Source organism: Mesocricetus auratus, unplaced genomic scaffold (genome assembly GCF_017639785.1).
Source record: "Mesocricetus auratus isolate SY011 unplaced genomic scaffold, BCM_Maur_2.0 Super-Scaffold_100007, whole genome shotgun sequence".
NCBI lineage: Eukaryota > Metazoa > Chordata > Mammalia > Rodentia > Cricetidae > Mesocricetus > Mesocricetus auratus.
In genome coordinates, this window is record NW_024429191.1 from 96,304,119 (window position 1) to 96,330,728 (window position 26,610).

The following is a 26,610-nucleotide window of genomic DNA, read 5'->3' on the forward strand; positions in this document are numbered from 1 at the left end:
TTTCCTATTGCGTTTTTACTAACGTGAAGCTGCTCTCCCAGAGTGGCTGTGCTGGGGAAGGGAAGAACACTGTGGATGTGTCCACAGCACGGCATGGTTACACCCACCTTCTCTTTGCTGCCTTAGGATGTCGAGGGCATCTTTAAGATGCTGATTCACCTTGTGGACATGTATCAGGACACGTAAGTAGGAAGGCGAAGGGGGCAGCCTTGGCTTCCGCACAGCTCTGGCGGGCATGGCGGCTGCCCCCTGCTGGCCCCAGCTTCCCACCTGTGCTGTCTCGTTGGGCAGGCAGTAAACTAACGCCACGCTTGCCAAGCTAAAGGGTGCCTCGTCCAACTCAGCTGCTGAGATTTCACCCCTGCCCCTCTTTTTCAACACAGGGTTTCTCTGTGTAACAGTCCTGGCTGTCCTGGAGCTCGCTCTATAGACCAGGCTGGCCTGGAACTCACAGAGATCTGCCTGCCTCTGCCTCCCGAGTGCTGGGATTAAAGGCATGCACCACCACCGCCCCCCTCTCTCTTGCTGTGCATGCCTTCACCTGTTACATCTGAGCCCCGAGTTTCAGTAGCAAATCAAGTCAGACTAGACAAATCAGAATTATTACTGTTCCCACTGCTGTGACAAGACCCCGACAAAGGTTGTAGGAGAAGGGTGTGTTGTGATTCATTGTCAGGGTGCAGTCCATAGTGTCAGCGTGCAATCCATAGTATCGGGGTGCAGTCCATAGTGTTGGGGTACAGTCCATAGTTCGGGGTGCAGTCCATAGTGCTAGGGTCACAGTCTATACTGTCAGGGATCACAGTCTATACTGTCGGGAGTCACAGTCTATACTGTCAGGGAGCACAGTCTATACTGTCGGGGATCACAGTCTATACTGACAGGGAGCACAGTCTATACTGTCGGGGATCACAGTCTATACTGACAGGGAGCACAGTCTATACTGTCAGGGAGCACAGTCTATACTGACAGGGATCACAGTCTATACTGTCAGGGAGCACAGTCTATACTGTCAGGGAGCACAGTCTATACTGACAGGGATCACAGTCTATACTGTCAGGGAGCACAGTCCATACTGGCAGCGGGAGCTCAAGCAGGGTTTGCATTGTATCTGAAGTCAGGAGGTGGAGAGAGGTGAACATTGGTGGTCGGGTCCTTTTCTGCTTTTCCCTTAGCTGGAGTCACAGCAGCTGTGGTGCTGGGGCTCGTCCTCTGGGTCCTCCCACAGTGCCACGAGTGTTCTGGCCTTCACTGCTGAGCTTTCTCCCTCCAGCCCACCCCACCCTGCTTTTCCGCTTTGAAGTACTAAGATTGAACCCAGAGCCTCAGGAATGCCCCGCAGTCAAATCTCTACCCATTCCCTGCACAAACCCCACACAGAGGACTTGCTCCTATTTTTTTTTTTAATTTAACCTTTTTTTCCCTTCCCTCTTCACATTTCTCCACTATCTCAATGATTTGTCTGCCGCTCTTTGTGGACAGGATACTTGGGGAGATGCCATTACAGCCCTACTTAACCGAGTGTCTGACCCTCCATGAAACTGTCTGCAAACTGACATCTGACAGAAAGTTCTACAAGATTCCGGCCCTGTCTGCCGAGCTTGTCTGCAAAATGATTAAGCTCAAACCTCCAGGGGTAAGTGAGATTTGCACATCTGTACACACAGCACAGTCTCTGAGACTGCATTGGAGGGCATGGCTTCCTGCAGGCAGTACGGTTCTGTGATGGTGCATTCATTGGAGGGCATGGCTTCCTGCAGACAGTACGGTTCTGTGATGATGCATTGGAGGGCATGGCTTCCTGCAGACAGTACGGTTCTGTGATGGTGCATTCATTGGAGGGCTTCCTGCAGCTTCGGTTTGAAGGATACTAGCTCTGGGCTGATTCAGCCATCAAGGAGTTATTGGAGCCCTGCTCCAGCTGAGCTCTGTTCTGAGGTGGAGACAGTCCTGGGGCTTGGTTTGGAGGCAGAGGCTGATGGTGGGCAGCACTTTCTGATGTCTGCTGGCCAGGACCCCACTATAGCAGGATCCTCCTTCCTAATTGTTCACAGAAGATACCGGGAGTGGGGGAGCATCCCTCCTTCTCACACATGCTCACTCCCGGTTTTCCCCAGGGGAACTTTTTCTTTACACTTAGACAACGTAGCAAGTCCATTCCTGTGGGACTGCCCAGTGCTCTCCGCCCTGGTCAGCTCCCAGCTCTCTGGGCTCCTTGTCCCCTGTGCTCACTGGAGGGAACCTCATTCTGGTTTCTGCCCCTTCAAACCATCATCCCATTTGTCTCCTTCCTTCATGCGTCCTTGTGCAGCTGGGGCAGGTCACTCATTGCTCAGTGTCATTCACTCCTCTGGGTTCCTGAGCCTCAGTTAGAAAGAGCTAGAGCACATCCGTGTTTGGACTGGATGTCTTTCTTCACAAGTCAGAACTCTGATCCTATTGATAGGAGATTATGTGTATATATATGTATGTATATGTCTACATATAAGTATTTATTTATTTATTCAAAAGATGGCTTCTCTGTGTAACCCGGGCTGTCCTGGAACTCACTCTGTAGACCAGGCTGACCTTGAACTCACAGAAATCCACCTGCCTCTGCCTCCCAAGTGCTGGGATAAAGGTGTGTGCCACCACTGCCTAGCTTAAATGTATATTTTAATGTTATTCCTCTTTTTTCTTTTCAAAATTACATATATGCACGCACACAAATATGTGCATATGTGTGCATGCATGTGTGTATGAGAGAGACAGACAGACAGACAGACAGACAGACTGGCACACAGAGACCACTCCATGGGCACGGGTGTGGAAATCAGGACGCCTTGTGAGAGTCCATTCTCTCCTTCTATTCTGTGGGTCCTGGGGCTCAAACGCAGGTCTCCAGGCTTGATTGTGAGCACAGATTCTGTAATCCCTGTCTCACGCGCCCACAGGGTACCGCAGAGGGGCCGCTTGCTAGAGCTAACGAAGACTTGGTGACAAGCGTCCTTCAGGAGGTTCTGAGTACCACAAGACACTGGCTGCGCAGACTGTTTAAAAACAGCATGTTCTATTCCAGCGCAACCTCTATCCGCTTTACCTATTCTGAGGAGATGGAGGTAAGACTTCCTGGGAGCTGTGAAGCTGCCAAAGACACATACGTGGGTGGAGACCTAAGGGACTCGGAGCCATCACTGCTGTCCTAAGAGCTGTGATCAAGACCTGAAGTCTAACCACAGTATTCCTTCTATATACAGAAGGGTCTTTGTCAACCCATGGCCAGAGGGGAAGTGCTATTGGACAAAGTTATTCTGTATTTCAAAAATAATGCATTGAAAGGCTCTTTAATTAGCTATTGAGTGAGCTAATCTTCACATGAAATATATTTTTATAGAAGACGAATTAAAGGTGGGGGGTGGGCCCCTGCACTCTGGAGGTGGAGCCAAGTGAGTGTGAGGCCAGCATGGTCTACAGAGTGAGTTCCAGGACAGGCTCCAAACCTATTCAGGGGAACCCTATCTCTAAAAACAAACAAACAAAAAAGGTGAAGTAAAAAGATTTTGGGTTTTTTTTGGGGGGCACTTTGTTTTCTTGAGGCAGGGCTGTTTAATATAATCCTAACTGCCCTGTAGACCAGGCTGGCCTCATACAGAGATCCTCCTGTCTCTGCTTCCCGAGTTCTAGGATTAAAGGCATGCGCCACTACACCCAATCAAAAGATAGCCTCTAAAATGATCAGCCTGTCAACAAAGCAAGAGATAGCCTTTTCAAAGCCGTCAGCATTATAAATGAATGAAAGGTACTTTTCTAGAAGCAAGAACATGTCCACTAGATGAAATGTGTAAGTCCTGACTGGATTGTAGAGCCAGACGGCACAGCAGAGCAGAGCAAACGGCTCACAATGCTGTCTGTCCTCTCCACGCTCACTCCCTGTGAGAAGAGCGCACTTCAGAGGAAGAGAGGCCCACCCAGGCGTGTTGGAGCAGGCCTTGTGATGTCTACACCTCACCCCCAATGGCAAAGAGAGACAGAACCGCTGTGTTCAAAATTAAAAACCAGGGGCCTTAGTTGAGGAAAGCGTTTCTGTTCTTCGTGCTCTCATGTCTGTTTGAAACTTTTCAGGAGAAATATTAGGGGGAGACCCTTTTCCAGACAAAGAACGGTCACACAACTGGGGGAGGGGATGGTGGTGACCCTGCGTTATACGGGCCAACGTGGGTCGTGTTGCCCTGGGTCACCAGTAGCGCGATTTAACAGTGACACGCGGAGCCGAGAGCCCTGTTGTTCCTGAGGCCCGGTGCCCTCAGCCTCACACCGCCATAACAGCTGCCCCTTCCTTTCTGCTCGAGACAGGGTCTTCCTGTGGTGCTTAGGCCAGCCTTGAACTCCTGGACTTCAACAGCCCTCGTGCCTCAGTTTCCCCAGTACCTAGCGCCACGGATCTGTGACACCACACCTGCTCGTCCACATTATTTTTTCCACCAGGTGGCGTTAAGTCATCCCTGTGATTGTCCCTTTTTGATTTTGCAGATATGGCGACGGCTGGTGGAAATCGACTTCCCCGGGAAGTATGGCTGGAAGGGGTCACTGCTGGGAGACATGGAAGGGAGGCTCAAGCAGGTACCGGAGGTCGGGGCAGTCTTCCTGAGAGATGAAAGCACGCGGAGGAGCCCCGGGCACCATACATGCCCAGTAGTTACGTGCGGTACATTTGAGCGCAGGGCTGATAGCCGTGTGCGCCATGGGTTTGGACGTGCTCTTCTGACTTGGCCACTGTCTTTGGAATTCAGAAGCATGTCGAGGTTCTTGCCTGACGGCCTCACATGAGCAGGGGCATGACGGGGACCCCAGCCATGTATGGGGAAACACACTTGCAGACTCTACACTGACCAGTTAATAAAAACAACAACAAAAGTGGGGAGGGGACAAAGCCACACACACGAATGTTCTTTAGCGGGAATGAAGGCCGGTGACGTGGAAAACCGGCTTTACGTGACATCAGTGCTTCATCCAAAACTGTCAAGTAGGTCTTAGGGAACCAGACGAGGAGGAAAATGGCGTAGTTGTCAAAATTTACCCTGGTGCTGCCAGGTTTTTTTTTTCTTCGTCTTTTGTAGAGTGGGATGGAAGGCTTCTAATTTCTGAATGTTTGAGACAAGGTCTCACTCTGTGTCATAGGCCAGGTCCAGGCTCCCAGCAATCCTCTCAAGTACTGGGACCAGCGGCACGAGCCGCCCTGCCTAGCTACAGAAGCTATTTTCACTTGTTCCTCGGATAGTGGGCCCTTAAGGATATGCTTTAGTGTCCGTGCAGAGAAACTCAAATCATGGGGTGGTGAAGACCTGGTGTTTCCCTGGTGAGGTCCCCGCAGCCCTCACGCCCCCCTCCTTTGCCTGCAGGAGCACTCTCGTCTGCAGATCTTTGTCTTCTGCAGCAGTCAGTGGCGTGATGGCGGACTCCATGACAGCGTGGCCAGGAGCTTTGAGAAGTGTGTCATTGAAGCCGTGAGCTCTGCTTGCCAGGTCACTAGCTTTTCCAGTGTGGGTTTCACAGGGGTTTTCTGATAGGGCTTGCCAAAGGCTGCTGAAGCCTGCTTGTTCTGAGCCCCTCCAGGGGTGCCCAGAGCCGTGTCCCAAGAGATGCAATGTTCTCACCCAACTGGAGAAGCAGTGTGGCTTGCTGTTTCCTGGGCGGCTAACATGCCATGCAAAACCATATCTGCTAGGCGGGGTGTGGTGGCGCACGCAGGTGTGTCTCTTGAGTTCAAGACCAACCTGGTTTATGTAGCAAGTGTCAGGCCATCCAGGGCTACATGCTGAGAGCCTCGCAGCTGCTCACACAGCCCTTGTGCCAGCTGTCCTACAGGCTGAGCCCCAGCCACGCCCCTGTGAGCACTGACGCTGGCTTGCACCGTTTGCTGTTAACTCTTGGCTGTGCGGAGGCTGAGAAAAGGACAGCGTCTGTGCCAGGTGCACTCACTGACCTGCTCCCTCTGCTTCTGTAGTTTTAGCTCTCCGCTGAGGTAAAGGCCCGGGTTCTGTAATGTGGAGAAGAGCTTGTGCTGTCCCTACTGACTTGCCTGAGCACCATGTCAAACCTCTGCTGGTCACAATTATGACGAGAGGGCTCAAAGACATGTTAAGCTTTCTCTTTTTTTTGAGATTTATTTATTTATTATGAATACATGATCCTGCCTCTATGTCTGTCTGCATACCAGGAGAGGGCAACAGATCTCATTACGGATGGTTGTGAGCCACCATGTGGTTGCTGGGAATTGAACTCAGGACCTCTGGAAGAGCAGTCAGTGCTCTTAACCTCTGAGCCATCTCTCCATCCCCCGAAATGTTAAGCTTTCTACCTTCCCCTTTACTAACTTCTTATATTATAGCATTGGCAAGTGTGTCCGTGCCAGGGCACACATCAAACCAGGGGTAGCTAAGCACTTAGCCATTAGTTCACAACCCAGTGAGCATTTTTGAGGCTCTGTGAACTACTTTGAATATATTTCAAATATTATTAAAAGGATAACTTTAGAGAGAAAAACTATATTGTAAGAAAGTTGCAATTTAACCCCCCCCTACACACACATGTAACCACATGCTGAAACGAACGAACCCCAAAGACTACACAATGCAGCGAGCTTGTCCACAGTTAGAACGGAGCTGAATGGAAGCTGTGGAACTTTCTGTTGGACTGTGTGCTTTCGCCGTCAGAGATACCTTTGTGCGTGTGACCACTACCACAGACAAAAACATCTGTGAGGGGATCAGAGCTACAGAGACAGCAGCTTTTAGATCCTCTTTCTTAACCCGTGTTCATTACCTGCATTCAGTCCTTCAAGGACAATTTTTGACCAAAAAAAAAAAACATTTAAGATAAGGTCTCAGATAGCCCAGGCTGGCCTTGTATTTTCTGTCTAGCTGAGGCTGGCCTACAACTACCCTTCCCAAATGCTAGGATTACAGTTTTGGACCGCCACACCCAGTTTTCATGTTTCTCTTATTTTAAACTAGTAAGACATTGCTACATTTCCCTTTTTTTTAAAAAATATTTTATTTATTTATTGTGTATACAGTCTTCTGCCTGCATGCCAGCAGAGGGCACCAGGTTTCATTCTGGGTGGTTGTGAGCCACCATGTGGTTACTGGGAATTGAACTCAGGACCTCTGGAAGAATAGTCAGTGCTCTTAACCTCTGAGCCATCTCTCCAGCCCACATTTCCCTTCTTTTATTCATTCTCTTTATAGTCTCAGATCAGTGTTCTCGAGGGGCTCTCCTGTCAGGATTTGAGGAAATTTGGTACTCTCCTGTCCGCTGTGATAACCAAGTCCTGGCCAACGCACCGTGGGGCGGCTGTGGAAGACGAGAATGAGATCTTCAGATACCTACTCACGTGGCCAGATGTGAAGCAGCTCTTCAGACTGTGTGGTATGTGCAGGCGGCTGCGGGGAGCGTGGCGAGAGTGTCCTCTTGGCCTCTGGGAGCAGAACAGGACAGAAAACAGACAGGGCATTCAGCTGGCAGGGTCTGGATGGAGGGACCTGGGCAGGCGCGGGCATCCTGACAGATGAGGAAGACTAGAGTCACAGTCCTCTGAGTGCCTCTGCTGCCATGCTGTCCTGCCACTGCCTCCGGGGCAGGCTAAGGTCTCAGTCTCCAGATGAGGGACATGAAGTGCAGAGGATAGATATCTGACTGGCTTTCGGTCTGCGGATGGCGTCCAGAACTGAAGCTGGGCTGGGGAGATGGGCCAGCAGGTGAAGGGTCTGCTGAGCTGGGCAGACGACAGTAGGGTAGAGGACAGAGACAGGATACCTGTGGCTTCCAGCTACACGCCAAGCTTCAGGTTCGGAGAGAGACTCTGCTTTCTGTGCATGGACTGCCTACACACGCATGTACACATAACACACACACACACACACACACACACACACACACACACACACACACACTTAGACAAACGCAGGTGGCCTTCAGAGCAGTTGCTTTGAGAGCAGTGCCGATTAGCTAACGGAACAGTAAGTCCCACCTGACCCTCCCAGCGCACACAGACCCAAGCGTTACATCTTCCCCTGAAGTCTCTCTCACGTGAGCTGCTGGGCTTAGATCTTGTGCCAGGAATGTGTCAGGTTTGGAACCAAAAGCCCAGGTGAGGCTGTTAATAATCACTTTCACCAGGTCAGTGGACAGCCCAGACAGGAGCCCCTAATGGCTTGTGAGGGGTGAGGCAAAAACCTTGGCTGGTGATGTGGGTGTCATAGGCATTTGCTATTAGCTTGAGAGTATCACAGGTGTGTATTTCCAGTCTGTAGATTTTCTAGAAAAATCCGTCAGAAAGCATAGCTCCCCCGCAGCTCCTCCTGCATCTGAAATGTATGCTGGGTGTGTTCTTCATCGTGACTGAGCCGTTCAGAGTTGGTGCACTGTTAAGTCTGTGGATTCACAGGTGCTCTCTAGGTTTTAATAGATGGCATGTTCAGGGCATCACAGTGTCAACACAATAAGCCCGTTGCCCCAAGGATCTGAGTGTCTTTTATTCTCACCCCTGTAGTTTGTTTTCTAGCTGGCCCCGTAGCTGGAATCCTACAGCAAGTGTGGTCTTAAGAGACTGACTTGTTTCAAAGCACTTTGCATCTGAAGGTCCTCCCTGTCTTCTTCCTGGCCAGCAGCTGGGTTCTGTTTTCATCACAGAATAATTTCCATTATGTGGAGTTAACATAGCTTCTTTATCTGTTTACCTGCTGGAGAGCATCTCAGTTGTTTCCATGTTTTGCTGTTGTTTTTTCTGAGACCGAGTCTTACCATTGTAGCCTTCTCTGTAGCTTTGGAGGCTGTCCTGGAACTCGCTCTGTAGACCAGGCTGGTCTTGAACTCACAGAGATCCGCCTGCCTCTGCCTCCTGAGCGCTGGCATTAAAGGCGTGCGCCACCAACGCCCGGCTTAATGTGCTCTTTTAATACATATCTAATGATAGCAGGAGAGACATTTTCTGGGGGTTAAAAGTAAATGTGTTTAAAGTCTTTGCATCTAAATTGATTGCCAGTTTATTGTATTACAGTGGGGCATGGTGGCCAGGATATGCAGAACCTGATGGCCACGGACTAGTCAAATGTTGTCACACTGAAGACATTGCTGCTGTACCTTGAAGAGTCATTAGGGATGCGGTGGGAATCACTGGGGTCAGGACAGGAGACGAAGGCTCTGAACCATGTGCTCTCCCTCCGTTCAGGAACCAATGAGAAAATCTTAGACAACATCACGGAGGAAGGCAGGCAGCTGATGGCCATGGCTGAGTCTGTGTTCCAGAAGGTTGCACAGGAACTCCAGAATGGCACCATCTTGGTTGGACAGCTGGAGTTGATCCTTGAGCACAGGAGTCAGTTTGTTGACATCTGGGACTTAAGTAAGTATGACGTTCAGGCAACATCAAGAGGGAGGAAGCTTGGGTATGGCATTTGGTGGGCAGGATGTGCTTGCAGGCTTTGCAACCGCCCGCAGTTCTTGTCAGCGAGTTGGGAAGCTGTGGTTTATTATTTTGAGGAGTGTCATGAGCAAGCCGTAGAATGACGATGGCGGCGAGGGCTTGCTTGCTCTGTTCCATCCTGCCATTACACGCCTCCGCCACCGGCGTCATGGACTGGCTGAGCGGGAGTCTTCCTGGCCCCTCCCCCTTGCCCTGGCCATGGAGTGTGTGCAGAGCTAGGCAGCAGAAGGCGGCTACCTGGAAGACAGTCCGGGTCGTGCGAGCCTTCGAGTTGCTTTTCAGGTAGAACACGGCTGCCGCACCAGGAGAGGGCCTGTGATTTGAAGGACTTGCTGGCCAGGAGAAAGGACGATCTGCGGTTCCTCAAGCGAGAGAAGAGATACGTGGAGAGCCTCCTGAGGCAGTTTGGGAGAGTGAAACACCTCGTGGAAGGTGGGCACCCGGGAGTGGCACTAAAGAACCAGGGGGGCCCAGTGACGGGCGGGGGAGGCACTGTGAGGACGGGGCATAGTAGCAGAGCTGGTGGGGGGAGACTTTTAAAACAGTTTTCAAAAATGTGCATGTGGGGGGGCCCAGGGTAGATACTGGGAGGCAATCTTGAAACCTCTTTCAGCCTATTCATTTCTTTTTTTATTGTTGTTTGTTTATTTTTGAGACAAGGTCTCTCTGTGTGGCTTTGGAGGCTGTCCTGGAACTTGCTCTGTAGACCAGGCTGCCCTCGAACTCACAGAGATCCGCCTGCCTCTGCCTCCCGAGTGCTGGAATTAAAGGTGTGTGCTGCCAGCACCCTCTTTATCTTATTCTGTGGACAGGGTCTCTCAGTCAAACCTAGGTCTTGCTGATGTGTCTGGCCTTGCTAAGGCAGCTTGTTGTGCGGTTCCTCCATCCCTGCCAACCCAGTCTAGAATTCAGACAAGCTGTCATACCCACCTGACGTTAGATGGGATCCAGAGATCAGAGTTTTTAAAAATCCAAGTTCACTTGTGTTTGCCAGAGGGATTCAGTATCAGCTCTGAACCCACTTCCATGCCTGTGAGCATCTCTCTGACTTTTATGGCTAGAACTGTTGACTCCTACCACGGGACGTGATTCTCCCGAGATGGGGTACCTCATCCTCATCATCACTCGATGGGTGAGAGAGCCCTGGGCTCTCCCTTTACTCTGCTGGTGTCATCTGTGCCTCTTCCTAAGTATATTCCCCTGTGTATCCCTGGCCTCTTGCCCCGACGCTGTATTTGGCAGATGCAACTGAGCTGCCCTCCTGAGGAGGAGCTCATGGTCTGAGTGAATACATGTCTTTTCTAGCTCTGTGCGCTGCTTGCCTGGGAGCAGAGCGAAGGTTGTAAATTACTGCCCTAGGAGTGATGTGCTTCTCCTGGCGCTGCTGGGAAGCCTGGGAGCAGTCCTGGTTACTGATTCTCTGTGTTTGACATATTTGCTCTCACTGGATGCTCTGTAGATCAGGCTACTCTCAAACTCACAGAGATCCATCTGCCTCTGTAGTGGTATTTTGCCTTGTCAATGAACTTGTAGCTCATGCCCCTGCCTCCTTGAGTGCTAGGATGAAAGGCATGTGCCTGTCCAGTTTCTGACTTTAAAGATACAGTGTATATTTTATAATTAGTGGGAACTTTAGAAGGGAGTGAGAAATAGGTGCGTGTTTTCCAACTGACCTTTTACCCAGAGTTTACAATGTTTTCCTTCTTGAGAAAACTGACAAACAAAACCAAGGTGGGTGGGAGGAAAGAGGTATGTCTTTTATGGAGAGAGTAATCCAAATGGCTGTTTTGAGTTTTATTAGAGTTGCGGCTAGAGAAAGGGCTAGGGCTGTATCAGTAGCGGCGTACCCGTCTAACATTGCAAGGCTGTAGGATCTGTCCCCAGTGCCAAAAAGAACTCTAGTTCTGTCTGTCCTGGTGCATGTCCACAGCCCCAGTCATTAGGAGGATAATTAGCTGGAGCTACACATTCTGACATTTTTTTTCCCTCACTAAGAAATAGAAGGCATGCCGGGTGGGGGGGGCACGTCTTCACCTACAGCACTCCAGAGGCAGAGGCAGGAGGATCTCTGCATTTGAGGCCAGCATGGTGTATAGAGTAAGTTCCAGGACAGCTAGGACTACACAGAGAGACCCCGTCTCAAAAAAGCTGGGGAAAAAAAAATCAACAAGTAGATGTGCAATAAAATGCCACTCTCTCCAGACGTTTAACCCAGCCTTTCATTCTGGCTTCCATAGTGGAGTTTGGAGATATTGAAACAATACACTCTCAAGACCTCAGCAATAAGAAACTAAGTGAAGCCTTGAGAACGCTACCTGGCTCCTTACCCCACAAAAGGATGACGCATTACTGCCTGAGCCCTGAGGTCCGAGAGGTTGCAAGCAAGCTAGACTCCCTGAAAGACAGCCACATTTTCCAAGTCTTCTGGCAGGAGGCGGCAGAGTCGCTGAGCACTCAGTACCAGGATGGCAGAGAGCTGAAGTTATCGCTCGCAGAGGCCTGCAACTGCCTGTACGACCCCTGCTACAGGAGATTCTACAGGCTCTACGAGAACGTGAAGTCAGGAGAGATCACCTTCGCTGAAGTTGATGACATCTTCAGGAACTTCATAGATAAATATGAAGACCTGACTGCTGATCTAAAGTTCATGTGCACTATGGATCCCCAGGACCAAAAAGGTTGGATCTCAGAGCGTGTTGGGCAGATCAAAGAATACCATAGCCTGAACCAGGCCGTCAGCTCTGCCAAGGTCATCTTTCAGGTCCGAAGCACTTTGGGCGTGACCGGCGACTTCAGTGTTCTGGACACGTTGTTAAACTTCGTAAGTTGTTTGCTGGCTTTCCTGAGGGGTGAGGGCCAACCTCAATGTTCTTGAGAGCTGGGGGCTTCTGGCTTGGGGTGGGGTGGGGGTGGGAGATGGTGAAGCCGACAGGACAGCCAAGTTTTCTTCATGAGTAACCTGGGAGCTCCTGAGCCAGTGAGTTCCAGCCTTCCGATCAGGGGATCAGCAATTCAAGGAGAGGCCGTGCTCTTCTTCTCCATTGTTTCTGAGAGTATAATTGCTATGTTCTTTTTACCATTTTTGAGATTCATTTCTCCCTTTCCAAACTCTCCTGTGTACCTCTCATTGCTCTCTTCCAAATTCATGGCCCATTTTGCCGTGTTATTTAACAAGGGCTCTGGTCACAGAAGGGAGGAAGGCCACCTGTCCCACGGGCAATTGCATAAGCTCTAGGCAGCGGCAAGTGACACATCGGGCCTGGCAGAGCTGAGATGGGAGGTCTTTTGTTTCCAGTTCGAGACAAGGTTTCCTCTGTGTCCCAGCTGTTGCAGGCTGGCCTTGAACTTACAGAGATCCACTTGCCTCTTCCTTCCAAGTGCTGAACTAAGAGATATGCACCACCATAGTCTCCTTTGGGCCTGCTCCTGGACCAGTGAAATAGAAATTATGTATACAGAGAGAGGTCTGGTAATGCTACGTTAAGGGACAAATTCTAAAGGCCACATAAGCTTTGCTGTGGAGTGGGAGATGTGGGGCGAGCAAGAGGCGGAGGGACAGGCGATGCTTTGACCAGGGAGGAGAAGGCCCTGTTGTCCTTGACTAAACGAACCTCGGTCTTGCTGTGGAAGTGTGACTGCCTAAAGAGTAGGCTTGGCCAACCAGTACCAGTACAAGCTAAACTTCCTCTTCCAGGCGGATTCCTTTGAGGACTTTTGTCATGAAAACCTGAAGCAGATCAGCCAAGAGTTCATTCAGGCCAAGAAGCTGCTCCAAGACATCACCGAGCCCCGCCACCGCTGCCTGGAGGAGCTCTCTCGGCAGAAGGAACTTGTGGACTGGTTGCATGAGGCTCTGAAAGGTATGGCCAGCCCCTTGGACTTGCCTGGGTCCTTCAGGTGGCCAGGTGGTTCTCCTGAGGGTCTGGGGCTTGAGGAAATGTATCCCCTTGGTCGCAGGCTGTACAAAGGCCAGGAAAAGTCGCTCCTTACCTTCTTTAGTCAATGGGGCAGTGTCTGTCTCAGTCACTGGGGGTTTATTTTATTCAGATGATGTCTCTCAGGTTCTTGTGTAGAAACTTCCCATCGTTACTCCCTGAACACCATGGCTGCTTGCTGTGAATAGCTGAAGATCATTTTGTAAAAACCCAGCCTCCTTTAACCTTTCTATTTTACTTTTATTTATTACTTTGTAATGCTGTTTTCACCTTTATGTGTGTATGTGTGTGACACATGTGCCTGGTGCCTGTGTTAGGTCTAAAGAGGAAGTCAGATCCTCTAGAACTGAAATTACAATTGGTTGAAAGCCACCACGTGGATGCTGGGAATGGAACCTGGATCCCTTGGAAGGTCAACAATCGCTCTGAACCACTAAGCCATCTCAGCGGTCTTTTTATCTTTCTTTCTTTATTTTGTTTTTTTCCAAGACAGGGTCTCTCTGTGTGGCTTTGGAGGCTGTCCTGGAACTCACTCTGTAGACCAGGTTGGCCTTGAACTCACAGAGATCCGCCTGTCTCTGCCTCCTGAATGCTGGGATTACAGTCGTGTGCCATCACCACCCGGCTATTTTTTTAATTAAATGATTTTGTTTTTATTTTATGTGTGTGTGTGTTTCTCCTGCATGTGTGTGTCAGTGTACCCTCACATTCCAGATTACAGACAGTTGTGGGATGCCATGTGGGTGCTGGGAATTGAACCTGGGTCCTCTGGAAGAACAGCCAGTGCCCTTAACCATTGAGCCATCTCTCTAGCTGCCCCTTCCCATTTAACCTTTTCTTCCAGAAGACAGGACTTGCCCAGAGAGGTTTTCTGTAACCCCTCATAAAGGTTTTCCATGCCTATCTGTTGAGTGACCAGAAACCCGTGGAGAGTTATCTCCGTTTTTCTCATTGTCAACATATTCTTAAAGAGATGAGCCTATGTCTCTATGTTTAGGAGGTTTAGGTGACTTTGTGTAGTAGATTCAAGGTTGTATAAGGTGCGCAGAGAGCCTGGTGTGATGCCTGGGACACTGCTGTCTGATAAAGCCATCAGTCGATAGATTCACCGCATGTTAGAGCCAAAAACGGAAGTGGGTCCAACCCAGATATTAGCTTGGTGTCCAGTCGTAGCTTCATTTAGGGTCACTTCCTCAGATTCAGCACGGTTACGTGCTGAACTCCCCTCTTCTCCTCTCAAGACATCAATGAGCTCAAGGTGTTTGTGGACCTGGCCTCCATCTCTGCGGGGGAGAACGACATCGATGTGGACCGGGTGGCCTGTTTCCATGATGCTGTGCAGGGCTACGCTTCCCTGTTGTACAAGATGCACTTGGGCACAGACTTCCATGGGTTCATGGATCGTCTGCAGGAGCTCTGGAGGGCCCTGGACAGTGACGAGCACCTGCCCAGCAAGCTGGTGAGTCTACTCAGGATGTAAGGCGCATGTGCTGAGTGACAGGGCCCTGAGGAACAAGACAGAACCCAGAGACACAACATGGGTGCTGGAGGGCAGGGTGTGGGACAACTGCACACACCCCAGCAGGAGCAGAGGTGAGGGGTGACAGTGGGAAAATGGTTACTCACTCCAGCCTGCTTCCCGCTTTGTTCCCAATAGCAAGATTCTGCCAGAAATTTGGAATGGCTGAAGACGGTGAAGGAGAGCCATGGGTCTGTGGAGCTCTCCTCTCTGTCTCTGGCCACAGCGATCAACAACAAGGGCATCTATGTTATTAAGGCACCCAGCGGTGGTCAGAAGGTAAGCCTCCCAACATCCCGGTGCAGTTTTGCGTGGCCCTGCTGTCTTGTTATAAAGTCATGGGACTCTGCCCCAGAAACTAACTTTCAGATGTGCTCCCAGATTTCCCCAGACACCATTCTATACCTCCTCCTCCCCGAGGACCATGGTGCCCAGGAGGCGCAGCGTACCTATTCCACGGAAGAGCTGAAGGAGCTTTTAAATAAGCTTATGCTAATGTCTGGCAAGAAAGACCACAACAGCAACCTAGAAGTGGAGAAGTTTTCGGAGGTGAGCATTTGGGCTTGTTCCGCTACCCAACAGCAGCCGCTCTGGCCTCAAGCTGGCCCAGACACTTTTCGTACTGAGCTGCGGAGAGGGTCTAAGTTGACTTTTGGTCAACACAGAGCTTGACGCTGATGGGTCTGCAGGATGCAAGGCCACCACAAACCACAAAACCAGAGGAGTATCTGAAGCAGGGCAGACCCAAGGACAACAGAAAGGTCCTCCTCAGGAGCCTCAGGAGGAACTGTTACCAGCTGTGGGGAAGAGATGACCACTAGATAGTTCTAGAAAGAAGATCGCTCTGCTGCCTCTATAAACTGTCAAGTATCTATTACACTCCTGCTGAGGCAGGAGGATCTTGACTTTGAGGCCAGCCTGGGAACATGAGACCATGCTTTTACACACATACACATACGCACACACACACAAACACCTGCATGTGTGTACAGTCTTTACATCGACAGCCTTTTTCTTTTCTTTTAAAGATTTATTTATTTATCTATCAATTTATTTATGTCCTGCCTCCATGTCTGTATGCAAACCAGAAGAGGGCACCAGATCTCATTATAGATGATTGTGAGCCAATTGTGAGCCACCTTGTGGTTGCTGGGAATTGAACTCTGGACCTCTGGAAGAGACCAGTCAGTGCTCATAACCTCTGAGCCATCTTTCCAGCTCCTACCTCCTTTTTCTTTCCCTGGACATGCTGGTGCACTCAGGAGGCAGAGGCAGAGGCAGAGGCATCATGCCAGTCTGGTTCCATAGGGAACTTAAGGACAGTCAGAGTTGAGACCCTGACTCAAATCAACAAATAGAAAAAGAAAAAGAAAAAGAGAGGCCTCTTAATGGGCTGACTGTAACTATGGGAGGAAGAGTTGCTGTGGGATAAATATTAGGGAGGTTTTTGGGAAAAGTGTGCTCAAGTGAGCCAGTGATATGTGTCTAAGGCTTTGGAGTTGTAAGTGGACAGGTGTGTGTAGGTGCGGGTGTCTTCCCTGTGGCTCTGTCTGTCTATGGATGGTGTGTGTAGGTGTGGGGTCTTCCCCACAGCTCTATCTATAGATGGTGTGTGTAGGTGTGGGTGTCTCCCCTGCAGGTGTGTAGGTGCGGGTGTCTCCCCGCAGCTCTGGCTATGCCTTGGCCTCACGACTGTCTTCCCCAGGTCTTCAGCAGCATGCAGAGGCTTGTCAATGCCTTCATAAACCTGCACTGTGCGGGCAACATGCTCTTCAGGACTTGGACTGCTGAGATCTACTGCTGCCCCAGATCGGGTGTCTCCATCCGCATGGACTTTGGCTTGGAGCTGGTGAACACGTTGGCAGAGAGTGGTGATGTCATCGAGCTCCTGGGAGCCCTCTGCAGGCAGATGGAGGACTTCCTAGACAACTGGAAAACAGTAGTCGCCCAGAAGAGAGCGAAACACTTTTACCTCAACTTCTACACAGCTGAGCAGCTTGTCTACCTGAGCAGTGAGCTCAGGAAATCCAGACCTAGTGAGGCTGCCCTCATGATGCTGTCCTTCATCAAAGGCAAATGCACTGTGGATGACATCGTAGAAGTCACCAGTTCCCGTGAAAGCAGTGCTGCCAGACAACGCCAGAGGGAGGTTGTGAGGCACCTGTCTCAGCAGCTGTGTTCTGAGTCCAGCTTAATGGGCAAGCTCCGGGTTCTTATGGAGCAATCCATAGTGTGCATGAGTGCCTTCCTGCCGGACTGCCTGGACCTGGATGGCCTGGGCACATGCCTGGCTCAGCTGGCCACACAGGGCGCCTCATGTGTGACGCGGCCACTCCCCAAAGGCCTGCAGGTTGGCCAGCCCAACCTGGTATTGTGTGGCCACTCTGAGGTGTTGTTGGCCGCACTGGCCATCTATGTGCAGGACCCCAGGCAGTCTCTGCCCACCTTTGATGAGGTGTTGCTCTGCACCCCAGGGACCACGGTGGAGGAGGTGGAACTGCTCCTTCGACGCTGCCTCACACCAGGGCCCCAGGAACAGAAGATCTACAGCTTGCTGTTCGCAGACCAGCTGAGCTACGAAGTGGGCTGCCGGGCAGAGGAGCTCTTCCAGAGGCTATGCACACAGCGCCACCGTGACGAGTACCAGCTGGTGATAATCTGCGATGCTGCCCGGGAGCACTGCTATCTGCCCTCCACCTTCAGCCAGCACAAAGTCCCCCTGGTTCCCCAGGCCCCACTGCCGGACATCCAGGCCTACCTGAAGAACCATTACCAGGTCCCGAAGAAGACCCCGTCGGCAGCGGCTGTGTTCAGAGACCGCATGTGTGCTGGGATCGTCACCTCTGAAAGAGCTGGTGTTGGTAATGCAAGAGCCTGTGGGTGGAAGGGTCCCCTCTACCAGAAACTGCCCAGTGACACTTTCTCGTCCAGCAGGGGACACTCATCAGCGGCAAGGGAAAGGCAGTTGGCCAGTGGGTGGCAGACAGGGGGCCCGGAGACGAGGGGCCAGTAAGCAGGGGTGGCACTCTGCACACGTATTGACCTAGACTCTGAAGAGCAACTCCCGCGATGCCTCTCTGTTCTCCCGCTCCCAGTCTGTAGGTTGGGGGTCTAATCTCTGTATGTTCACCCTGCAGGAAAGTCACTCTATGTGAACAGATTGCACATGAACCTGAGGAGGAAGCTAAAGGATGAAAAGGTGCCTTTAAAAGTCATTCGGCTGACGGACCCTCACGTGGATGAGAGCCGAGTCCTGAGCTCCCTCCTGCCGTTCCTGAAGGGGAGCTATCAGAGGACGCCCATGATATTCCACATTGACGTGAGCACTTCAGTAAGTGTCCTGGCCTCCCCCCAAGGACTGTGACGTCGGAGGGAGACACGGCTGCCGTACCCCGACTGCCTCCTCCCTCCACACACACCCCTGACCAACATCACCCTGTCCTGGGGCAAATGAGCCAGTCCTTAGCGTGAGAGCAATGGCCACCGCCCCACACGCTCACAGACCTGCGTCTCCTTCTGTAGGTACAGACTGGGATTCCTGTCTTTCTTTTCAAACTCCTCATTCTCCAGTACCTGATGGACATAAACGGGAAAATGTGGCTTCGGAACCCATGCCATTTATATATTGTTGAAATCTCCCAAGAGCCCTCGGTACAGTCAAAGAGGTCTTCTAAACTGGTGGGTATCAACAAAAACAGACGTAAAAGTTTGGCTGTGGTGATGAAACACACCTTATCCTGGTTTGCTTTGTGACAACATGATACACGCTTGAGTTATCTGAGAAGGGGGAACAACAATTGAGAAGATCCCTCCATAAGATTGCCTGTAGGTGCTGGACGTTGGTGGCGCACACCTTTAATCCCAGCACTCTGGAGGCAGAAGCAGGTGGATCTCTGTGAGTTCAAGGCCAGCTCTGGTCTACAAGAGTGAGTTCCAGGACAGCCTCCAAAACAATACAGAGAAACCCTGTCTCGAAAACAAAACAAAACATTGCTTGTAGGCAACCCCCAGCTCATGGGGGTTGGGGAGCAGTCCCACCTCTAGGCCTGTGGTTCTGGATGGCACAGGGAAGCAGGCAGAGCAAACCATGGAGAGCAAAACAGTAAGCAGCGGCCCCCATGGCTTTCTGCTTCAGTTCCTGCCTCCATCTTGGCTTGAGACCCTGCCCTAACTTTCCTCAGTAATGGAGCGTAGCGTGAGAGACGTAAGATGAAATAAGCCCTTTCCTCCCCCGTGGTCTTGGTGTTTTATCTCAGCAATAGGAACTCTCACTAGGCTGGAAATCGGTATCAGGCTCGAGGATTATTGCTGTGATGGACCTGACCACGTCTTTTGGAGAAGAGTTACGGTGATATATGAACTCTGAACCACTGAGTGCCCCGAGCTCAGTGGACTGTTTTCTGGGGGCTCATAAGATTAGCATGCTGAGAGCATCGCAGACGGTAGAGGCCTGGCTTGCGACGTGCAGAGGGAAGTACAGACTCCTACCAGGGCTGTTTGAGCGATGTTTTGAATTAAGCTGTGATTGTGGTCAGCTGGGACTGAAGAATGGACCATGATTAACAAGACATCACAACCCCTAGCGTGACCCTTTGCTTAGCTTGGACAATTCATGCTGGTCAGTGGGGTGGAGAAATTACCTCTGACTGAGACCAGCATCACTGAGGTGAAGTCTTCTGGGAAGTGTTTCCTCAGGATCAGCACACAGATGCTGTGGTCCAGAGGGTGACAAGGCTGTACCTCAGGCTTGCAGTCCAAACGGATTGTGCCGAGAGCTGTCATCTCTCAGTAATACAGGATAAACTTGAAGTAGGGCCAGGTGGTGGTGGTGCACGCCTTTAATCCCAGCACTCGGGAGCAGAGGCAGGTGGATCTCTGTGAGTTCTAGACCAGCCTAGTCTACAAGAGCTAGTTCCAGGATAGCCTCCAAAGCCACAGAGAGACCCTGTCTCGAAAAACAAACAAAAAACAAAGCAAACAAACAAACAAAAACTTGAAGTAGAATCAACGCTCTAGGGGGATTTACTAATAAACTTGCTTAGGAAATACTAAGTTACACAATCTGACTGAAAGACAGTGTGCTAACCATGCTTGCTAGTAACTATAGGAAAGGAAATTCTCCACACTAACTAAAGTGCGGGCTTGCTGAGAATGTCCATTCACGAGCCTGATCTCCAGTGAGGCTCCATTCCCATAAGAAACGGAGACAACCCTGGTTTACAGGCAGCCTTTGTTCCAGCCCCCTATCAAAACACTCAAGTGGGCAGCACAGGCTTACAGCCACCACCAAATCCCCTGTGCTCTTATCAGAAAAAGCCTAATTCTGCCAGGTGGGCAACATAACCCTGAGTAACAGCTATTCAAAATAGCCTCACTGGCATTGTAAGAAATAATTCTGGTGGTATCCCATCTGCCCAAGCGGTCAGCCTCCCATCTCTGTCCAAATTGTTCAAAGTGCAGCTTGGGACTGGGACCTGAAAGACTTAAGGACCACAGCGGGTGTGGAGTGTGTGAGCCTAAGGTGTGTGTAAGCTGGTAAAATCTTCTGTTGGAGGCCGGCTCCTCTTTGAGCGTTACCCAGAGCCAAGTGTGTGGCGTGGCTTCTCACTGGGAAGGCACATTAACTCTGTAACCCCGGTACAAGGAAGACGAGTTCCTCTCGGATCTGAGTACTTGGAGAGGTTTGGGTCTCACACCCTACACAGTTGTCTGTGCACAGTGAAGAGACAGAGTTGTTAGAAAACTGCCTCCTGGTTAAGGGCGTGTCTTCCGCTTCAGTTCAGAGTCGCTGGCCTGCTGGGGAGTTAAAACACAAGGGCGGGTTTTAAGAAGTTCGGTGACAGTGTGTTTCCCCTCTGCAGAACGCACGCGCACCTCTACTCAAGTTCCTTGATATCTTCCCCAAAGTCACCTGCCGTCCCCCCAAGGAAGTGATAGACATGGAGCTGTCCCCCGAGGGGAGCCACAGAGATCCTGGGATGGACCCTACGGAGTTCATCAGTGAAGCTTTCCAAAGGCCATACCAGTATTTACGGAGGTTCCACCAAAACCAGAACCTGGACGCGTTCCAGTACCAGGAAGGCTCTGTGGAAGGTTCTCCTGAGGAGTGCCTGCAGCACTTCCTGATTTACTGTGGGGTGGTAGACCCTTCCTGGGCGGAGCTTCGGAACTTCGCTTGCTTTCTGAACTGTCAGCTTAAGGACTGCGAGGCCTCTGTCTTCTGCAACCCAGCTCTTACTGGAGACACACTCAGGGGCTTCAAGAACTTTGTGGTAACCTTCATGGTCTTGATGGCGAGAGATTTCGCCACTCCGTCTCTTCACACTTCAGACCAAAGCCCGGGTAAGCACCTGGTCACCATGGATGGGGTTGCTGAAGAAGACCTGGCTCCCTTCTCTCTTCGGAAGAGGTGGGAGTCAGAGCCCCACCCGTATGTCTTCTTCAACGGTGACCGCATGACCATGACATTCATAGGCTTTCACTTGCAGCCTAACAACAATGGCTACGTCAGTGCCGTCAATCCCTCGAATGGGAAGGTCATCAAGAAGGACATCATGACAAAAGAGCTCTTTGATGGCCTGCAGCTTCAGAGAGTACCCTTCAACATCAACTTTGATACCTTGCCCAGACATGAGAAACTTGACAGACTCTGTCTGGCGCTGGGGATTGAGTGGCCCATCGACCCTGATGAAACGTATGAACTTACAACAGACAATATGCTTAAGATCCTGGCCATTGAGATGAGGTTCCGGTGTGGGATCCCGGTGATCGTCATGGGAGAGACGGGCTGTGGGAAAACCAGGCTCATCAAATTCCTTAGTGACCTCAAGCGTGGCAGTGCTGAGGCAGAGACTATGACGTTGGTGAAAGTCCATGGGGGGACAACTCCATCCATGATCTACTCCAAGGTCAGGGATGCTGAGAAGACAGCCTTCTTCAATACGATCCAGCACAAGTTGGATACCATCTTGTTCTTTGACGAAGCCAACACAACAGAAGCTATAAGCTGTATCAAAGAGGTCCTGTGTGATGGAACAGCAGACGGTGAGCGCCTAAAGCAGGGCTCTGGCCTGCATATCATTGCGGCTTGCAACCCTTACCGGAAGCACTCCCAGGAGATGATCCTCCGCCTGGAGTCGGCAGGCTTGGGATACAGGGTGAGCGCGGAGGAGACCACGGACAGGCTGGGCTCCATCCCGCTGCGGCAGCTGGTATACCGTGTCCACGCTCTGCCCCCGAGCCTCATCCCTTTGGTGTGGGACTTCGGACAGCTGAACGATGCCGCTGAAAATCTCTACATCCAGCAGATCGTCCAGAGACTGGTGGATTCCATCTCCTTAGACGACAGTGATGCTTGTGTGATCGCGGATGTGCTCTCCGCCTCCCAGAGGTTCATGAGGAAGAGGGAGAATGAGTGTGGTTTCGTCAGCCTCCGGGATGTGGAGCGCTGCGTGAAAGTTTTCAGATGGTTTTACGACCACAGCGAGATGCTCTTAGACCAGCTGGATGACTTCCTCCACGAATCCAGTAGTGACAGCAGACATACTTTTGAGAGAGATCCTGTCCTCTGGTCCCTGATAATGGCCACTGGGGTGTGCTACCATGCCTCATTGGAAGAGAAAGCACCCTACCGCACAGCCATTGGCATGTACTTTCCAAAACCATATGACGACAGCAAGGTCATTCTCGACGAGATCACTCATGCACAAGATCTTTTTCTGCGGGGGGCACCCATCAGGACAAACATAGCCCGGAACTTGGCTTTGAAGGAGAACGTCTTCATGATGGTAATCTGCATTGAGCTTAAGATCCCCCTTTTCCTGGTAGGGAAGCCCGGCAGCTCCAAATCCCTTGCCAAGATCATTGTAGCCGATGCCATGCAAGGGCAGTCTGCCTTCTCTGATCTCTTCCGCTGCCTGAAACAGGTCCATCTGGTGTCTTTCCAGTGCAGCCCCCATTCCACTCCGCAGGGGATCATCGGCACCTTCAGACAGTGTGCTCGCTTCCAGCAGGGCAAGGACCTGCAGCAGTACGTCTCTGTGGTGGTACTGGATGAGGTCGGACTGGCAGAAGACTCACCCAAAATGCCCCTGAAGACTCTGCACCCCCTGCTGGAGGATGGGTGCATTGAAGATGACCCTGCCCCACACAAAAAGGTTGGCTTTGTTGGCATATCCAACTGGGCTCTGGATCCTGCCAAGATGAACCGAGGCATTTTTGTGTCACGTGGCAGCCCCAACGAGAAGGAGCTCATAGAGAGCGCTGAGGGGATCTGCTCCTCGGACAGGCTGGTTCAGGACAGAATCCGAGGGTATTTTGCACCCTTTGCCAAGGCCTATGAAACAGTGTGTCAGAGCCAGGACAAGGAATTCTTTGGGCTTCGTGATTATTATAGTCTCATCAAGATGGTCTTTGCCAAAGCCAAGGCTTCAAATCAGGGCCTTTCTCCACAAGACATCGCTCACGCTGTCCTTCGGAACTTCAGCGGTAAAGACGACATCCAGGCACTGGACATCTTCACGGCCAGTCTTCCCGAGGCCAGGTTCAGGGAAGAAGTCAGCACTGTGGAACTGATCAAGCAGAACATTTACAGTGGTCTGCAGGCGTCCAGAAGGGGACCGGACAGCGCGGAGTCCCGTTACTTGCTCGTGCTGACCAGCAACTACGCGGCCCTGCAAATCCTGCAGCAGACGTTCTTTGGCGAGGGCCAGCAGCCCGAGATCATTTTCGGCTCCAGCTTTCCCCAGGACCAGGAGTACACCCAGATCTGCAGGAACATCAACCGGGTGAAGATCTGCATGGAGACGGGAAAGACTGTGGTGCTGCTCAACCTGCAGAACCTGTACGAGAGCCTGTACGACGCTCTCAACCAGTACTACGTCTACCTGGGGGGCCAGAAGTACGTGGACCTTGGACTGGGCACCCATCGGGTCAAGTGCCGGGTCCACGCCGACTTCCGCCTCATCGTCATCGAAGAGAAAGATGTGGTGTACAGACAGTTCCCTGTGCCCCTCATCAACCGGCTGGAGAAGCACTACCTGGACACCAACACCATGCTGGAGGGGTGGCAGAAGGGGATCGTGTGTGAGCTGCAGCGGTGGGCCCGTGAGTTCGCAGACGTGAGAGCAGATCAGATCAACGCCAGGCAGCACAAGTACGGCCCAGCAGACGTCTTCGTTGGCTACCACTCTGACGCCTGTGCCTCTGTGGTGCTGCAGGCCGTGGGGAGGCAGGGCCCCCGGGACCTGACCGAAGAGCTATACCGCAAGGTGTCTGAGGAGGCCAAGCTCATCCTGCTGGAGTGCGCAACACCTGACGCTGTGGTCCGGCTGAGCGGTTCCTCGCTGGGCTCCTTCGCTGCGGGGCAGCTGTCACGGGAGTACTACTACAACCAGCAGCACAACTCCTTTGCAGAATTCCTCCAGGCCCACCTGCGCCTGGCCCCTCAGGAGTGCCGGGCTGTCTTCACAGAGGTAACCGTCTCCCCATAGCCTTGCCCTCTGCTCCGTCACCCAAGAGTCCTAGGGTCAGGAACTTAAGCTCTGTTTAAACCAGCACGCTGGGGTGACGTAGGTAACAAGGGCAGGCTGACAACTGGGAGCTTTGAGGTTGCAAGCTGTGAGTGTTGTGTCCTGAGGTTGAGATGGTAAAAGACCTGTCGGGGTCCTCAGGGGCTCTGCTAAGGGACCTGATCCTTCCTGCCTAGAGGAGCTCTGCAGGAGGAGCACTGCAGAAGGAGCATTGCAGGAGGATGTCCAGAAGGGCCTGGCAATGCGACAGCAGAGAGAGGCAGATGGCATCAAGACGTGGTGGGAAGTCTGGGGCGGTGGCGCACGCCTTTAATCCCTGCTCCCGAGAGGCAGAGGCAGACGGGTCTCTGATTTTCAGACCATCCTGGTCTGCAGAGTGAGTTTCAGGACAGGCAGGGCTGCACAGAGAAACCTCGTCTTGAAAAACAAAGAAATGGTTGGGTAGCTGGAGAGATTGCTCAGTGGTTAGGGGCACTGGGTTCTCTTCCAGTTCCCAGCACCCACACGGCAGGTGAAAACCAGCAGTAGCTCTAGTTCCAGGGGACTCAATGCCCTCCTCTGACCTCTGCAGCCACCACATGTACAAGGGGCGCACAGACACAGAAATGAAAGAAGAAAAGAGAAAGAAAGACAGAAATGGCAGGGAGCCTATGCGCAGGCTAATTACTGACTCCATGGAGGGGCAGTGGGCGTGGGCATCGGGTGACAGGGCGCTCCTGGATCCCTCCTAACCGCCTGGAGGCTTTGCTTAGCGGCACAGAAAGTTCAGGGATGAGCATCCGGTTTTGGACGTGAGGGAATCGGGAGCTCAGGGACCAGGCCAGGAGGTGAGAACTGGAGGCTCGAGGGTCTGTACTCCCTAAGGGACCCTGGAGCTTGCAGTGTGGAGTGTGGCCCCTGAGGATGGCTGTGGTAGGAGAGGCCAGTGGCTAACACCATCTGACAGCACGAGTCCTGAGTAGGAAGTAATGTCTGCCCTGAGTCCTGAGGGACCCTGAGACTCTCCAGAAGGGTCCAAAGCAGGAAGGAGACTTCGGGGCCTGTTGGGGGCACTTCTCTCTGGTGCCCTTTGACCCTGCGGGACTCTTACCTCACCTGCCTTGTTTCTAGGCCTGTTTTCCTCCCGTGCACAGACTGCCACGTACGCCCATCATGGGCGGGGCTCAACCTCCTCGTGTCTCTAGGCTCTAGACCAAGTAGAGAGGCCTCCCCGTTGGTTTCTGGCCAACAGTTTGTCTCCCTTTCTTTGCAGATCACCACCTTCTCCAGACTGCTCACCAGTAGCGACTGTGAAGTCTTGGAATCCGAGCTGAAAGGGTTGGCCTCAAAGCCCATGGTCCTGTCGCTGCAGCAGTTTGACACTGAATACTCGTTCCTTAAGGAAGTCCGGTGAGGTGCCCTGCTGGCTCCATCCTCAGGGACCCCGCCCTGGGCAGGTGCTTTCGAGGGGCTGTAGTAACTGGCACTGATTAGTGAACTGGGGGGGGGTCTAGGTCTCCCACATGGCCTCTCTGTCCCCTCTACTCTATTCCTCTCGTAGCTTGCTGGCCACTTAGAATCCTGCGGAGTCACCTACTTCCCCTGTGGAGGGCCTCTCTCTGCAGGCTTTTTCTCTGTGGTCCTGGCCTCACCCTCCTTCAACGAATTCCTTTATTTTCTGGGACAGGGAACTTAACCTGGTAATCCCCTTTCTCCTCCAGCTGTTGCTTAACGAACCCAGCCAGGCATAAAATCTTAGTCATCCAGACGGACTTCGACGATGGTGTCCACAGCGCCCAGCTGGTAGCCTCTGCCAAGTATGTTTTCAGGGGTTGCCTAGAAACAACACTGGGGGCCGACATTCACTCACAACCTGAGGAGAACCTCTCCTCTGCAAGCAGGACAGTGTTGTGAGAAACGGAAATTAACAAGAAAGTTCTCTTCATGTCACAGGATGACTGAATTAATGGATGAAAAAGCTAGAGTTCTGGGGAATAGCTCAGCCACATGAGCAAGAGCGTCTGAGTTCAATCCCCAGTGCCCATGTAAAAGCTGGTGTGATAGTGCACACCCTCGATACCAGTGCTTGGGAGGCAGAGCCAGGAGATCCCTGGGCAAGCTTAGCCTATTCAGGGAGCCCCATGTCCTAGTGATACTGCCTACGGAATGATACATCCACACTCG

General features: G+C 51.8%; 1 protein-coding gene across 4 annotated transcripts in view; it reads left to right on the forward strand.

Moving 5' to 3' along the window:
- Rnf213 (ring finger protein 213) overlaps positions 1-26,610 on the forward strand; it is a 102,337-nt gene that overhangs the window by 32,701 nt on the left and 43,026 nt on the right. For all 4 annotated transcript variants that reach the window (XR_005878564.1, XM_021227024.2, XM_021227023.2 and 1 more), the window contains 19 exons: positions 127-182; positions 1,483-1,636; positions 2,934-3,098; positions 4,510-4,599; positions 5,379-5,501; positions 7,227-7,407; positions 9,209-9,382; positions 9,746-9,895; positions 11,701-12,284; positions 13,158-13,323; positions 14,640-14,857; positions 15,056-15,196; positions 15,299-15,466; positions 16,623-17,778; positions 18,055-18,248; positions 18,440-18,595; positions 20,779-24,390; positions 25,700-25,836; positions 26,148-26,243. Coding sequence is in view for 3 of the 4 variants with exons in the window: in XM_021227024.2 (XP_021082683.2) it covers positions 127-182; positions 1,483-1,636; positions 2,934-3,098; positions 4,510-4,599; positions 5,379-5,501; positions 7,227-7,407; positions 9,209-9,382; positions 9,746-9,895; positions 11,701-12,284; positions 13,158-13,323; positions 14,640-14,857; positions 15,056-15,196; positions 15,299-15,466; positions 16,623-17,778; positions 18,055-18,248; positions 18,440-18,595; positions 20,779-24,390; positions 25,700-25,836; positions 26,148-26,243 (7,721 nt within the window). In the remaining variant the exon portion in view is untranslated. The remainder of the gene's footprint in view (positions 1-126; positions 183-1,482; positions 1,637-2,933; positions 3,099-4,509; positions 4,600-5,378; positions 5,502-7,226; positions 7,408-9,208; positions 9,383-9,745; positions 9,896-11,700; positions 12,285-13,157; positions 13,324-14,639; positions 14,858-15,055; positions 15,197-15,298; positions 15,467-16,622; positions 17,779-18,054; positions 18,249-18,439; positions 18,596-20,778; positions 24,391-25,699; positions 25,837-26,147; positions 26,244-26,610) is intronic.